At 53.9% G+C, this 14899-nt stretch overlaps 4 protein-coding genes across 4 annotated transcripts; all 4 read right to left on the minus strand.

Moving 5' to 3' along the window:
* Positions 1 to 54: 54 nt before the first annotated feature.
* Positions 55 to 1473, minus strand: CDEST_15416 (uncharacterized protein; the record flags this gene model as incomplete). The annotated part of the gene is made up of 1 exon (XM_062931572.1): positions 55 to 1473. The coding sequence occupies one exon, from the start codon at positions 1471 to 1473 to the stop codon at positions 55 to 57; it is 1419 nt and encodes a 472-aa protein (XP_062787623.1).
* A 449-nt stretch (positions 1474 to 1922) lies between these two features.
* Positions 1923 to 2578, minus strand: CDEST_15417 (uncharacterized protein; the record flags this gene model as incomplete). Its single annotated transcript, XM_062931573.1, has 2 exons — positions 1923 to 2443; positions 2503 to 2578. The coding sequence occupies 2 exons, from the start codon at positions 2576 to 2578 to the stop codon at positions 1923 to 1925; spliced, it is 597 nt and encodes a 198-aa protein (XP_062787624.1).
* Positions 2579 to 2837: 259 nt separating this feature from the next.
* CDEST_15418 (uncharacterized protein) lies at positions 2838 to 4901 on the minus strand (the record flags this gene model as incomplete). The annotated part of the gene is made up of 1 exon (XM_062931574.1): positions 2838 to 4901. One exon carries the CDS (start codon positions 4899 to 4901, stop codon positions 2838 to 2840), a length of 2064 nt encoding a protein of 687 aa, XP_062787625.1.
* A 4180-nt stretch (positions 4902 to 9081) lies between these two features.
* Positions 9082 to 10127, minus strand: CDEST_15419 (uncharacterized protein; the record flags this gene model as incomplete). Its single annotated transcript, XM_062931575.1, has 1 exon — positions 9082 to 10127. The coding sequence occupies exon 1, from the start codon at positions 9583 to 9585 to the stop codon at positions 9082 to 9084; it is 504 nt and encodes a 167-aa protein (XP_062787626.1). The 5' UTR covers positions 9586 to 10127.
* Positions 10128 to 14899: the final 4772 nt, after the last annotated feature.

The following is a 14899-nucleotide window of genomic DNA, read 5'->3' on the forward strand; positions in this document are numbered from 1 at the left end:
CCCCCCCCGGCCGAATAGACGTCGCCGTCGGGATTGGAGTCCATCAACGCATAGTCATGCGCATGGATCACGGAGTCGAGCCACGTCGACGATGTCGCACCCCAGCTCCTTGGCGTGTTGCTCCAGGTAGTCGACGTAGTAGTTCCTGTTGGGGCTGTTTGGCCAGCTGCGAGCCTGCGTCTGCCGCGCCTGGTCCCAGAGCTCCGAACACGGCCGCGGCGCGAGGTCCTCCCAGAGGGCTCTGTAGTCGCCCGTGATGCACACCATGGCCGCCTGCAGCTTCATGTCCGGCCGGCGGTGGACGAGCTCCTTCAGCGTCTCTTCCGCCGGGATCAAGGGCCACCATATCATCGCGGGCACCTCGTGTTCGCCGAGGCTGGAGGGTGTGATGTGCGACAGGTCGTTGACCATGATGAAGCGCGCCAGGGCGGCGGTCCTGATGGAACGGTTGCTCGGATCGATCTCCTGGAGGGACCACCACTTGGCAAAAGTGGTGTTGTGGTAGATGCTGCGGATGGCGGCCGCGTGCTCGTCGTGGAGCATGGTCGGCCGGCGGAGGCGTACGTATCGTTCGTTGTTCCCCTCGTAAGCCGCCATGAGGATCAATGTGTCCTTGTTGGTGGTCGGCAGGTGCGAGAGGAGGGGCGTGTAGAAGAGCTCGAGGTGCTCCGGGGCGAGCTCCTCGTTGTTGGTCTTTTCCGATGAGGTCTCGTCGATGTTGTAGTCATCGGCGATGTTGAAGTAGTGCTTACCCCATTCCTGGTACGCGTCCAGCCCGTGTCGGACGTTCAGTGAGGACCGCACAGCTGTGTCGCCGTTCATGAAGGAGGGTGACGATGGGCTGTCGGGGTGGTAAGACCGGGCGTAGTCGTCGAGGATCGCGTAGCACACAGGCTGGCGCATGATGGTGTCGAATATGGCTGCAGATCCCTCCTTTGAGGAATTGTCTCTGGCCTCTTCCGCGATGGGGATTTCGGGCAGGAGACCGAGTTCGTCGTAGAGGCCGGCATAGCCAGCGACGGCACAGGCCCGGCCGACCACATACCGCATGTCGGGGTAACGCTCAGACAGTCGGCGGTAGGTTTCTTCGCTGGCCACGTCCGGGTACCAAATGCAATACGGCTTGTTATCGTCGGCCGTCATTTCCGGGATGGCGTTGCTCATGACGAGCCGGGCGTTGCGGGCGCGGGCAAAGGCTCTGTTGTGCGATTCGGAGCAGAGCCTCTGAACGTGTTCCGACATTGCGAAAGCTTCGTTGTGCCGGATACCGTGTATCACGCACGCCGATATCACGCACGCCGATATCACGCACGCCGATATCACGCACGCCGAGACCCAGTGGCCCAGGCCGGTCGGCAGCCGGTGGCCACGGAGTGCGTCCCGACGGTCGTCGCCCGGCGGCGGCCGTGTCACGAGCGCAGCGTCCATGCCCTCGAATGAAACAGTCATCTCAGTCGGAGGCACTAATAACATTGAATACGAGGAGGAGGGAAATGGGCCAGTTAAGGACACGGCGGATGTACAAGAGTGACAGAACCTGGGATACCCTCGCTTTAGTAAAACCGACCCGATACATTCATTACTCGCCAAACGGCATAGTCGGGCCAGGATTGCCCTACAAGGGATAGATACCACTCGTTTATATAGATCTCCTGCAGGCCCAGCAGATCACTCTAAGCAATACAACCACACTTATCCCCATTCATTATGCCACTGCTGACCATACTGAAGATCTGTCAAAGAGTCTCTTTTAGTGTCCGCACATGCATGTGTTGGAGCCACTGTAGAGATTGTGAGTATCTGCGGGGGAGGGGGGGCACCCTAGAAATTCAGGGGTGTGGATGCTATGGGTGGGTGTTCTAATCCACCTACAGCACTGTCTAGTGGCCTAACCGTCTTCAAACACCTCCATCACCCCCTTTTTAGCAGACTTGACAGGCGCCGTCAGGACAGTATCCATGGCTGCAAGCAAATGACGGACACGAAAGCAGGGCGAACAATATGATATGAGAGAGAGAGAGAGAGAGAAAGAAAGAGACATACCTATGCCATCGGAATACCGAAGCAGGAGCCGCCACCGCCGAAGAAGAAGAGGTCGACTGAGGGCTGGTGGTCACGGCAGAGACAGCAGCAGTGGTCTTGCTAGCAACTGAAGTACTGGCTGCCTTGCTCCTCGTCGTCGTGGGCGTTGGCAAAGCACTCCAGGTAGGACGCAAGCAGGCCAATTTTGCTGCCACAGGCTCGGCGGCGTTGCTAACGTCGGCGCCGTGGCCAAAGACAGTCACCACCACATAAGTCCGGTTGTACGCCGCATAGTAGGACGTCTGATTAATTATTAGGGGGTCGCTGTAACCGGTGCCAATCGTCCAAGAACACTGACCGACCTCGTCGAAGGTGAATATCTTGGAGGTGGCGGCATCAGCCAGGTTTGACAAATCCCATACTGCGGACAGAGCTTAGCCGGGCTATCGACATGTTGAAAGACGTGAACATACCAAGGACATCTGCTCTGACGAGGCCGAGCGCGCATCCCGGGCAAGCTCGGAGTGATGAGATCGAGGGCGTTGGCGCCGCACATAGCGCCCGTCTCGCTCTCGGATGAGCCCCAAGTCTTGACGAGACTTGCTCTTCAAGTCTTGCTTGCATTCCATCGAAAAGATTGTGGTTGTATTTCTTAGAGTAATCTGCTGGGCCTACAGTAGACAGATCTATGTAAACGAGTAGTGTCTATCCCTTGTAGGGCAATCCTGGCCCGACTAAGCCTTCTGAGTGTATCCCCAGGTTCTGTCACCGTGCCTGTTCTTCCTTTTCGGGGCTCCGTTGCGTTTCCCCCCCCCCTAATTACCCCGTGGCTGCCGCGCCTCTAACATCTCTATACTATCTGGCAATGGGAATCTGACTAGAATCTGACTACTGATAGTCTTCAACTCACTTGCTTCCAGTAGGCTACTCTCTCGCTCCATAAAACCCGCATGGTCTTCACCCAGGCTATCTTCGGGAGGTTGGCGTTGCAAAAGCCCGGAGCCTTGAGATCTGATCTTATAGCCGTAGAAGATTAGCGGTAGAATACTCTCCTTCCAGACAGGCCTGCTGTGACGGTACCGCCAATCTGTAGCAATCGTCCAGAAACACAAAACAGCTACGACCAGCGTGAGGCAGAGAGGTAATAGCAGCCATTCCCTTCGCATGGAAACACAAACTGTTGTCTGCCATGCCAGGCCTCGAATCTCTCCCTTGCGCATATCTTTGTCTTTAATGTTGTAACTTCGCCAATCGTCGTTTGTGGTTCCGTAATCGAAACGATATCTGTTGGTCATGGCGTCTGCAAACGATGTGAACCAGCGAGTGATGTCGGAGAATTGAAATTCTTCTGGTTTTTGGAACGCCTGTAATACCGCTTCTGCCCCCAGGTTTTCAAGCTTTCCACTTCCCAGGATTTTGCGGCATGTAGTGCCCTTGTACCATTGGCAATATCCATCAAATATCTCAGAATTGAGTATTGTGGAGATTGCTATTACAAATGTCGGATGTTGACGATAGATGCAATGTTCTGGGGCACTAATGTTCTTGAAAGTGTACCGGTAGGGTGAAGGTCCGCCATTGTCAGTGAAGTCGTAAAGAACTAAATCAGTCGTATCAGGATGGGAAGACATGTTCAATATGTCGTATACGTGTCCATCCACCCGACATGGGGACTTGACCGTAGTATAAATGAGATCTTGGTTGGTCAGGCTGTTTGAAATTGGTGGTAGGCTGCCCACTGTATCGAACAGAGGTGCCGCCTGCATGGAGTCTGACCGAATTTGTCTCTCCGAGAGTTGACCGTTGGTAACAGAAGCAGTGTACGTCCGTAGGCATGGATATAAACTACAAACTGCTGCTGTCGAACTGATATTGGTTGTGAGGTAGGTAACATTGATATAAGCCCACCGAGATAAGGTTCTATGTTGCGGGGTCAGGAAGTCTCCCATCCAAGCAAGGTCGGAGGTTGGTTTTATGAGAGACATTGTCGACCCAGCATCACCCTCATAGCTTGAGAGATTAAAGCCGTTCGGTAAAGTTTTATAGCCGTCTTCGTTGGTTGAGACGAGGGGTGAGACGTCTACACATTCACTACACATGCCGACGGTGGAATGTGTCGTGAGCTTGCTGTCGATGAGGTCTTGGTCTTGGACATCCGCTGGATCCCCCCCCGGAAATGTACAGTTTCCAGTTGAGCAGCTGGCGCTCATCTTGTTCTGGACACTATCCGCTTCTGTCGTAGCAGATATGACTACCATCATATGGCCTAGTTCAGGTTTGCCAAAGTTGGAGCTGCCGTCAGGGGTGAAATAGCCTCGACGTGGAACAAAATGAGCAGAAGGAAGTGACGCGTTCAGACCCGGTTCGGGAAACGAGCACTCCATCGTACGGCTGGCTTGCTGAACAAACGGGCCAACAAGAAATGAGGCCAGTAAAACGACTGCGGCGATGAGAGCCACTAGGTCTTTCCACAAAATAGTTGGTATCAGTAGCAGGGCACCGAGACTCCCGCGGCTACCGGAGTCGAATTGTTGGAAGTCGGACAGAGGGCGGGCACGCTCTCTGCTGTACCAGTCCCACTTCCGCTGAGATATAACTTGAGAGACGACAACGACAAGCATAGCCCGGAGGATCGTGGAGAGAAAAGCGAGCAGGGCGTTTAGGTTTATGTGAGCACCCCAGTCGGGTGCTGGCTTCCCATCGTGCAATGCTAGTAAAGCGGCAATAGCGATTAGAAGCCCTGCGGCAAGAGCAACCGACAGGAGTTCCCATATCCAATTGTGAAGAACCCGGTACGAGTGCTGCATGTTGATTTGCGACGTTGCGTGATTGATGCAGATTTGATGTCTAAGGCGGATTAACTTGAAATGAACGTACATGAGTTAGAGAAGTACTTACTTGAGTTGGACTTGAGCAGACCAGAAGGCTTCTAAAGAGGACTTGATAACTCTCTAGTAGTATAGTGTAAAACAAGCTCTGAATAGGCCGTTGCGGCTTTCGCGGCTTTTTGAGTACGTAGACGTCTGCTGATGTAAGATGATAAATTCACACAGCATATTCTTGCTGCTTGCGTAAAAGTAGAAGCGAGCTTGGAATGTTTTCCAGTAAAACCGCAGCAATGGAGGAGGCTTTTAAATTATACTGTATGGTCGGCAGGATTGAGGGGCGTCGAGATGGCTGCAGTAAGCTACTATAGATAATTATGTGGAGTTGGCTGCTGGCATACCTGCTAGCAGGGGATCAGGCTGCATTTGGAATTAGGAAATAGAATGTCTTGGAAGACCTATCCAGGTTTTTGCAAATCAAACCCCTGGAATCTTTGCATTAGGAGATAGGGCTCGTAGGGTTACAATTGGTTAGAGTATCCAATGCACTGTTGCTACATGCATGTTCTAGGGAGCCTTGCTGTGAGGTGCAGCGTGCCTACAAATTGTGTATCAGCTGGGAGTGTTCCACGAATCAGCGGCTGTAGACACTGCAGGCTCTCTGCATCCTGTAGGATTTCTACCTAGCTGTCTCCACCTATTAGATTATAGGGCACTTTGGAAGGCATTCTCAGTGTACTTGGAGATAGGATTTATTAGCCTAGATTAGTTGGGCTGCTTGGCTGCGATAAAGGGACTACTATAGGCTTTAAGCCCAAGAGCTGAGCTTTACGAGATGATACATAAATTTGGATTTCGGCGCATTTCCCGGCGCGGCGCGGAAACTTGTGGGACTTTAATCGCGCGGACGTAGCCGGCAGCCGGGGAAGGGGGCCGTAAGCCGACCGGCGCTTGTGGACCGGCACTGCCCGGTCCCGTGTCATCGATTAGGCGCTTACATCCTCACTAACGCAGCTTTGCATTTTCCGCAAAATGGATTGATCGTTTTTGGGGCGGGATTTGTTATATCTCGAGTGTGAAGGGCTGTTCGTTCGTTCCACAAGTGGCAGAACAGTTCCCGGATGCAAAGCGAGTGCGCTCTCCATCATTTTATTCAGGAGACTGCGCGCACTTCCGCCGATCCGCACCGCATAACGTGGCTTTCCCAGAGAACAGGGTCCCACGAGAATGCCACTCCATCTGACTCGTGAAGAGAGGCTAATATTAGCTAGGGACCCGGCGTCACCAGTGTTCAGAAGCCGACGGTCATACGGGCTAGCGGGGCCACCGCTGGACTCTTCCTGCAAGCGGTGAGAGACAAAGAGGTTCGGTCTCGGTTTGTTGTGGCAAGTCTGTAGAGCACCGTTGGGGACCAATCTCATAGAGAGGAGATATAGGGGCAAGGAGTTTTCGTCACGATTCTAAACAACACCCGTTCCGTTCGGCCTCTTGGGGCCGCCGAGCCCCGTCCTATCCCATTCTATTCGGCTGTTTGGGGCTGCCGGGCCCCGTCTTATGGGGTAGAAGACCACGCGGTGTATCCAGGGGTAACTCTAATACCCCACTTCCGCACCACCCCCACTTCTGCACCACCCAACTTCTCCTCCTTCCACAATATCACCACCTTCTTCAAACTATCATAACAATTGCTTTATATCGCTAAATAACGCCATTTTTTCAGGATACCCTCTTCAACCCATCATGAAGCCATACACCGATCTTGAGCTCCAACGGGCACTTGGGGATATCGATACCCACTGCTCTATCCGCCAGGCAGCTAGAAACTGGGGAATCCCATACCATACTCTTCGACATCGGTTCCACGGCATGCGATCGAAGAATACTGCCTATAGTCATATGCAGCGGCTATCTCAGTCCCAAGAGCAATATCTAGCTGAATGGGTTTATATCCAGGATGCCCTAGGTGTTGCCCCTACCCATCAGCAACTAAAGGGCCTGGCAGAGCGTATGATGGGCAGCATTAATCAACCTCTAGGCAAGAGGTGGGTTAATCGATTCCTGCGGCGAAACCTATCAATTAGAACCAGGCGATCCAGGGCAATAGATGCCCGGCGATGGAAAGCCCATTCCTCTGAAGTTATTGAGGATTTTTTCCATCGTCTGGATAGTATCCCTACCATCCAGGGTATCAATCCATCCAACCGATGGAATATGGATGAGACTGGTATCATGGAGGGTAAGGGAGCTAATGGGCTAGTGCTGGGCTCTATGGCATCACAGCATATCCAGAAAAAGCAGCCAGGATCCCGCACATGGGTATCTTTTATCGAGTGTGTAGCTGCTGATGGGAGGTCCCTGTGCCCACTGGTTATATATAAGGGCAAATCAGTCCAGGCCCAGTGGTTCCTATCTAACCTATCTGGATATGAAGGATGGCACTTCACATATACGTTGTTGTTGTTGTTGTATTTAACGCCATAGGGGCAGGGGCACGGAACCCCTGCCACGACCTCCCGAGGGGTATGAGGCGTGGAGAGCCGTAGCTCAAGCTATATACCATACAGTACATGAACCCATGCTAACGTCCTCCAAGTCATGCCTTAATGGCTATTTTTTAACTGTCCTACTATGTCGCTAGGCCCCGCTGGGTCACCCGGCTCAAGCTTGAATCGAAATGGCAACGAGCAGAGCTCGCTAAACTGTCTGTTGGACCCGTCCGTCACGGGTCCGTCGAATTGTAGATAGGGTCAAAGCCCTTGATCATTTGTGGGGGTAGGAGGGTCCTTAATGGACACCTTATTCCCGCTTGTCGGGCGGATGTTCATCATCCTATTGGGCCCTTGATGGGCACCGTCTCTTCGTGCTAGTGGTTGGTGGCCCCGGGCCACCTATTGGTCTGATTGGTCTCGTTGACGACGTACCTGGCCGCCGGTCCCGCATTGTTCTGGCTGGGGGAGACCGGAAGGCCCGCATATAGCGGGCCTAACCATTGCCTTGGCGAAGCGCGACCCAAACGCTTGTGCCCGCAGCTGGAATCGAACCAGCCCCCTTACAAAGGGGTTGCCAGACGCACGCCACTGCGCCATGCGGGCTTCACATATACGGATAATGGCTGGACAACTGAGAAAACTGCCCTTGAGTGGTTGAAGAAGGTCTTCATCCCAGGCACTATGCCTAGTGAGCCAGAGGCAGCCAGACTGCTGGTTCTAGATGGGCATTACAGCCATATATCTACAGACTTTATGTGGGAATGCTTCCAGAACAAGATATATCTACTATATCTACCGCCACACTCCTCTGCTGTCCTCCAGCCTCTAGATGTGGATGTCTTCAGCCCATTGAAGCAGGCCTATCGTAAGGAGGTTGGATATCTAGATGACTGGGTTACAGATTCAACAGTTGCTGGCAAAAGGGCATTTCTAGAGTGTTATTTCAAGGCCCGCAAAGCATCGATAACTAGCCAGAACATTACGAGTGGTTGGAGGGCATCTGGACTATGGCCAGTATCTATAAGGCGCCCTCTATCTAACCCTATGGTATCCAAGGCCCAGGAGACCAGCCAGCAGACCAACCAGCCCAGCAGCCAACAGTGGGATGAAGCTATATCTATCGCCCTATGGTCAACCCCCCATCGATCTGCTGATCTAAGGCGCCAATTACACCTATTCAACCAGCTGGGCAAGGATGGGCTAGATACCCATACTATTCGTCACCTATCTAGAAAGGTGCAAAAGGGGTATGATGAGCAGGCCTCTAGAGTGGTACATCTAGAGCAACATGCAGCGGAGGCTGCTGTCGAACTGTCACACAGTGATACAACCAATCACGGCTCGGACGACAACACCGATGGCAACGACAGCCAAAGCGACGACCAAAGTGACAGTGATAGTTCTGATCATAACCCCAGCCCAAACAGTCTTGATGAAAGCGCTAAAAGATCTAAGCGCCGCCGTTGGATGGATTGGGAAGAGGAGCGTCTGCGTGTGTACATTGAAGAGAGGAAGGAGTGGTCATGGATTGCAAAAAGGCTGCATCGAAGCGAGCCAGCTGTTACTCAGCATTGGGTGATCATGGAGAGGCAAGACAAGGAGACGGCAAAGTGATTCAGGCATACTTGCTAGTTGCACACGTTGCTACAGCCAGAGAACGGCGGACTTGTTTCTTTGGATAGTTCGAGGAGGGATAAAAGAGTGAGGAAAAAACCAATCAAGGTCTTCTTCACTGTGTTCTTTTTCTATTTTTCAATCCACAAAGTACGCTCCTGGTCCAGACGCGCACGGAAAAGATCGGACTCCAGGATTTTCTCTTCAGCCGAAGAGTGCCAGACATTACCAGCGCCAACTGCCAGTGCCGGGAGGGACGACAGACGGTATCGCACATCCTGCTGCGATGCCGCAAATATCGGCAGATCCGACGCCAGGAGTTCGGAGCCCTCCCAGGACGACACAATCTCCGGGTCATACTGAACGAGCGCAAAGCAGCCGCCAAGGCAATCAGGTTCATAGAACAGACCGAGATCCTTGGGCAATATGGGATCGAGTCGCAACCCAGACAAAGCTGAGCATTGGGGGGAGACTGTAGGTAAAAGGAACCATCGCAAGAGGCATAAAACCTCGACAGAGCCTAGACACATGTGTACATTAGTAGAGAACCGCGAACCACACTTGGTGGGGGCCAGGAGTAGATGAGGTTGAAGAGCAAAGTGGGGAATTTGGAAACAGCTGGTCAATGTTTGCATTGACGAAGTGGGGCTCTACGGATTAACACTCGGAGCGCGTCGGCTATTGGCCAAACCCCGCTATCCGGGCATAGCTGCTGACATAAGAGCGGCTGAAACCGAGTAGGAATAAATCAATCAACGAGAAATGAGCGTCGCGCTTCGCGCTCCGCAAACGTAAACCAACAATCGTTACACATAGGCAGTTAAGGACCAAGATCGATAGCACCGAATGCAGTAGCCGGTTAGTGACTCTACATAGGTAGGTATCACTGAAGGTTGATAAACTTGTGTGGCGAGGCGAACTCGACAAGCGTCACAAGTCCGAAATCGCACTGAGATCCAAAGTCTTCTACAGGTGGAGCAAGCTGATGGGCCTTCATTGCTCGCAGACGTAGTGGTAGAACTGGAACGGCGAGCGATAGACTGAGTTCTGCGAGTAGAGAGACTTGGCCTTCTGAATTGGGTAGAGTGGGAGTGCTTTTTCTGAACCTTGGGAGTAGCTTCCTTTGCTCTGTAATCGACTTAAGTCCCGTAAGACCCCGAGATAGTAGACTCCAAGGTCGCTGGCGCCGAGTATATAAAGGAAGGGGTATCTGGCATGAGAGAACATGCAAGGATAAGAATACCTGATATTAGAGCATTAAGCAGTAACCTTAGATAGTTGCATAGTGGTGAAGTAGTGAAAGACGATAATGACGGTAATCCGATAAGCCGATGAAGAAGGATACGTGACGGAACTACATAAGTACATAGAATAGCCTCATACAAATGAGGAGTCCTCTCTTTTGTACATATGGCTTAACGGTACATGTTCCAAGTTCTGACAATAAGCTGTGATGATGATGATGTATTTAACGTCCAGAGTAAAAGGGACGTGCCGGGCGGTACCGACATGGTCTATCCTAATCTAAACTATTTTACAGGCTGCCGTCTTCACCTAACGTTCCTGGTCAATGACTCGGGCAGATTTCGGAAAAGAAATTGGTCGCCTCCATCCATTCGCACAGAAGAGAAGCTCCCTGCGTAGTACCTAGCAGAAAATCTATGCTTGCCTTCGCCATACGTCGGCGGAGATGCCGCGGGGTGGCCTTACGGCCACGCTTGCAGAAGTAGAAGTGTACTGGGGTTTTGCGTCTTCCGCAACTGCAGTGAAGTAGTGCGTCTTGGTGGGCAAATCTCTCGTGGTACGCTGCAAAGTCTCCATGATGCGATCTTGCCGCATATAGCCTTCCTAGCAGATGCCGAGGAAGGCGAAGTTCGGGGGGCTTGGGATGAGGACTTATCCCAAGGTCGGCATACTGCCGAGGGCAGATTGACGGCCATCTCCTAGCGAAAGCCTGCAGATCGGCTGCTCTGGACTCCCGCTTCAGGTGCGCCAATGTAGGCTGTGGCTGTGATTCTGGGGTTTGTCTGCAGGCCTCCTTGGCAAGAGCGTCTGCTTCCTCGTTTCCAGCTATTCCCGTGTGTCCAGGGCACCACCAAATGTATACCCTGCCAGGCATCGTCCAGCTTGTCCGTCCTCTCTGTGCCCAAGAGGCGGAGAGCTCACTAAAGGCCCTAAACCTAGCCTGGCTGCTTCCTGGGCTCCGGGTGACGAGTCTGGCTGCGACTGCGAGGTTATCGAGGCAGATGTGAACATTGTCTGCCATCCGCGCCGTGGGAGACCTCATGGCTTCCAGTAGGCCCCGGAAAGCGGCTTGCGCTTCTGCGTCAAAGACCTCCGTCTGGTGGCCGAGCGGCTCTGATCCTCGGAAGATCTGCCGTGTGGCCTGGTACCCAACCCAGCCTGCTCCGGCGGCGGTTCTGCTACCGTCCACCATTAGGGAACCGTCAGTATAGACAACAATGTCCCGCTTTGAGAATGTTCCCAGTCTACCTGTAAAGGCGGTGGCCAGTTCATCCTTGGTCTTCCTTGGTTCATAGCCGACCATGCTCAGGGCTGTGTGCCAGTCGGCTGAGCGCTCCCAAGGCGGTAGCTCTAGCGGGTCGATGTATTCGGCATTTCTCTCGATAAGGCTTGCCATTCGCCGCAGTCTTGAGTCCGGTCCGGGCCTGTCTCCGAGCCTCGTTCGGAGGGGGTGTCGATCGTCAAGGCGATGGATCCTTACAGAGGCTTTATGGAGCTTCGCATCTAGCATCACCTCTGCTGGGGGCAGGGCAGCTTCACGCTGTAGGATCAGTACAGGCGTCGTTCTATACACAGGAAGTGCAGCTCGAATAGCCTTGGCCTGCGTAATATCAAGTTGGTTGAGTAGGCCGTTGACCCCGTTCGAGGCGATGTGCCCATTCTTGATCCGATTCCTGCCCGGCCACCATGCCTCTGATGCATAGTACTGAATGGGCAATACGCAGGAGGCAATAGCACGGCGCAGCAGGTGTGCCGGCGCGCCCCAGGCGGTGTTCCCTAGTCCCCGTAGTCCGTTGACCACTTGGCATGCTTTGGCGCAGTGGCCTTTCACATGGTTCTTGAAAGTGAGTCTCCGGTCGAAGTGGACCCCAAGCCACCGTAGTGAGGCCCCTTGATTGACGGCCTGAACTGTGTGCTGTCTCCCGTCCAACAGTCTGACGGTTATTGGCGGGTTTGTATTTTTTGGTCTCTTGGTGAAGTGGATGAGCTCGGATTTATCGGTGTCGAAAGTGATGCCCTCTAACGCCCCCCATTCTTGGGCTTCTTCCCATTCTTTCGCTAGCAGAGCACAATTGTCCTCTAGTGAGGTTGAGCTTGCCATGATGGCAATGTCGTCGGCGTAGCCAAATCGAGACCGCTTCCTGCCTGGATGAACAGTGCCCAGCTTGAATAAGGGTTCGATGTAAAGCATGAAGAGGATGGGGGACACGGGCGAGCCCTGTGGTAGCCCACACTCAAGGTCGAAGACGTCCCCCATCTCTCCGTCTAGTCTTATTCTTGCTCTTCTCCCGAGGACGAAACTCGAGACCCACCGCACGAGGTTCTCCGGCCATCCTTGGCATCGGAGGCGTCGGATCAGCCTCCCTGGCAGCACAGCGTCGAAGGCCCCTCTGATGTCGAGCGTAAGCATAGAGGTGACAAGACCTCTTTGCCAGGCACACTCGATATCGTGGATGGCCGCGGCGATGAGGTCGCTACACGAGCGGAGGGGGAGGGCCCCGAACTGTTGGTCGTGCAGTACCCGGAACTTGACTGTGATCCAGGCAAGCCTTCTTGCGACAAGTCTCTCCAAGCCTTTTCCGAGCACAGACAACAGCGCGATTGGTCTATACGAGCGCGGGAGCGCCCTGTCTCTCTTGCCCGGCTTAGGCAGGATGACTAGGATAGCTTCTTTGAAACAGGTGGGATGCCAGCCCTCGCATACGCATCCGCTGTAGAGCCGGAAGACGATATCCTCGATAACGGGCCACGCTGTCTTGAGGACGGCCGTTGTGATTCCGTCGGACCCGGGGGTGGTGCTTCTCGCAGAGAAGATTGACGTTTGTACCTCGTCTTTTGTAACATGCGGGAAAGGAAGATTGGCTTCCAGGCGAGGTCCTGGGCTCTCTGCTGGTATGTCCGTGGAGATAGCAGCATTTCTGAGGAGGACGCGGGCGAACAGATCCCGCTTCTCCTTCGGCTGTGAGATGAGCGCGGTTGGATTGCTCCCATCCCGGAGTGGAGGGGTCTGGAAGGATCCCTTAGCCTTCTGCCACCCGACCATTTCAAACACGTCTTTGCCAGTGGAGGCTGCGGCGATCTTTCCTCTCCAGTACGTGTCCTTAGAGCGCCGCAGCTGATGGAGAAAGTCCTGTTTCAGAGCGTCCTCCTCGTTTCGCTCCCATTGACAATCTATTCCCAAGGCGCAGAGTCTTGCCACAGTTGCTCTCTTGGTCGTGTAGGCTCGGTGTTTTCGCCTGCAGTTCTCGTCCCAGTATGGTCTCCCAGGTCCTCTGCCAAGCGCACGCCTTGTAGAAGCCGTAAGCGCTTCTACAAGGCAATCTGTGAGCTGCTGTGCTAGCATGTCCAGAGCCTGTGGGTCTCTTGCGTTGCTTGCAGTATGGCGCATGGGATGTATATTTCGCTGAAGGATGTCGAGGAAGAGCTTCTCGTCCATCGTGTCAAGCCGGAACCTCCCCGGGGTTGGGTCGACCGGATCGGTTAGGGCCAAGGGGACCCGGGTCAGCAGGCTTTCGTGGTCTGACGTTGTGTGTAGGGACGTTTCTATGCTGGTGGATGCCCCGTGGAGGCTGCCGGACGCCCAGCATAGGTCTAACGTGTTGCCGTCCTTATGTGTGGCTTCACCTATCGGCGACAGGAGGACAAGGCCAACGGTTTCTGTCCATTCCACCAGGTCATCAGCGTCCGAGGAGCTGGTCGCCTCGGGTTGCCAGGTCCAATGATGGAGGTTGAAATCCCCCGCGACCAACACACGTTCCTGGTGTCCGGGTTGCCAGGCTGTTATGATATCCCTAATCGCTTGGCCTGGTCGCAGCGAGCCACAAGGGGCGTTGTACACGTTGATGACTGTGAGAACTTTCCGCTTTCCCGCCAGGAGTTGTAGGAAGAGCAGGTCTGTGGATGGGCTGGGCAGCGGGCGTGTTTGTACGCCCCGTAGTCCCGTTCCTCTGCGGAGGTAGGTGAGCACCCTGGGTCTGTCTTCAACCCAGTTGTCCACTGGGGTGAAAATCTCGAAACCCGGGTGGCATCTTGTGAGCCTTCTCTCTTCCGAGCGGATAGCGGGCTCTTGTAGTAGCAGTATGTCGACATGGGCCGCGTAGGCTAGATTCAGTGCCGTTTCGTGTGCGAGTGGTCGTCTGGCCACGTTCGCCTGCATGATCTGCAGGACTTTAGAGGGCCGCATTCTCCTGATGTCCCTCATTAGCTTGGTTGCAGTCCATCTCTTCTCCTCTTTCTCGGGATTGTTGATGCGACTGCTGGGTCGCAAATCTCCATGATCTCTCTCCCTCGGCTCGGATGGCCCGTAGCTGTGCCTTGTTCCTCCTCTGGACTACGCCCCTCACCACTTTTGGTCTGATAGGGCAAGTCACGTCAAAGGCGGCATGGGGCCCGTTACACGACGGACACTTAAAGGGGCAGTCACAGCCATCGTAACCCTCAGTGCCGCCGCAAGGTGCCCGGTGTTGTTCGGTCGTGTGGGAAGGAGAGCTGCACTTGAGGCATCTCTTCCTTCTGGTACACGTTCGTTCGTTGTGAAAGCCGCCGCAGCGGTGGCATTGGGGAGACCTCTTCTCCTTCGGAAACTGCAGGTTGACGAAAACGCTGGCCCCCATCAAACGGAGGCGCCTTGGTAGTTGCCTTACGGCTTCCGCCTTGAACCAGGCTGTCACCGTGCCTAGCCTTTCGGCTTCGTCTTTTCTGGAA

The sequence above is a fragment of the Colletotrichum destructivum genome, chromosome 11 (assembly GCF_034447905.1).
Source record: "Colletotrichum destructivum chromosome 11, complete sequence".
NCBI classification, from domain to species: domain Eukaryota; kingdom Fungi; phylum Ascomycota; class Sordariomycetes; order Glomerellales; family Glomerellaceae; genus Colletotrichum; species Colletotrichum destructivum.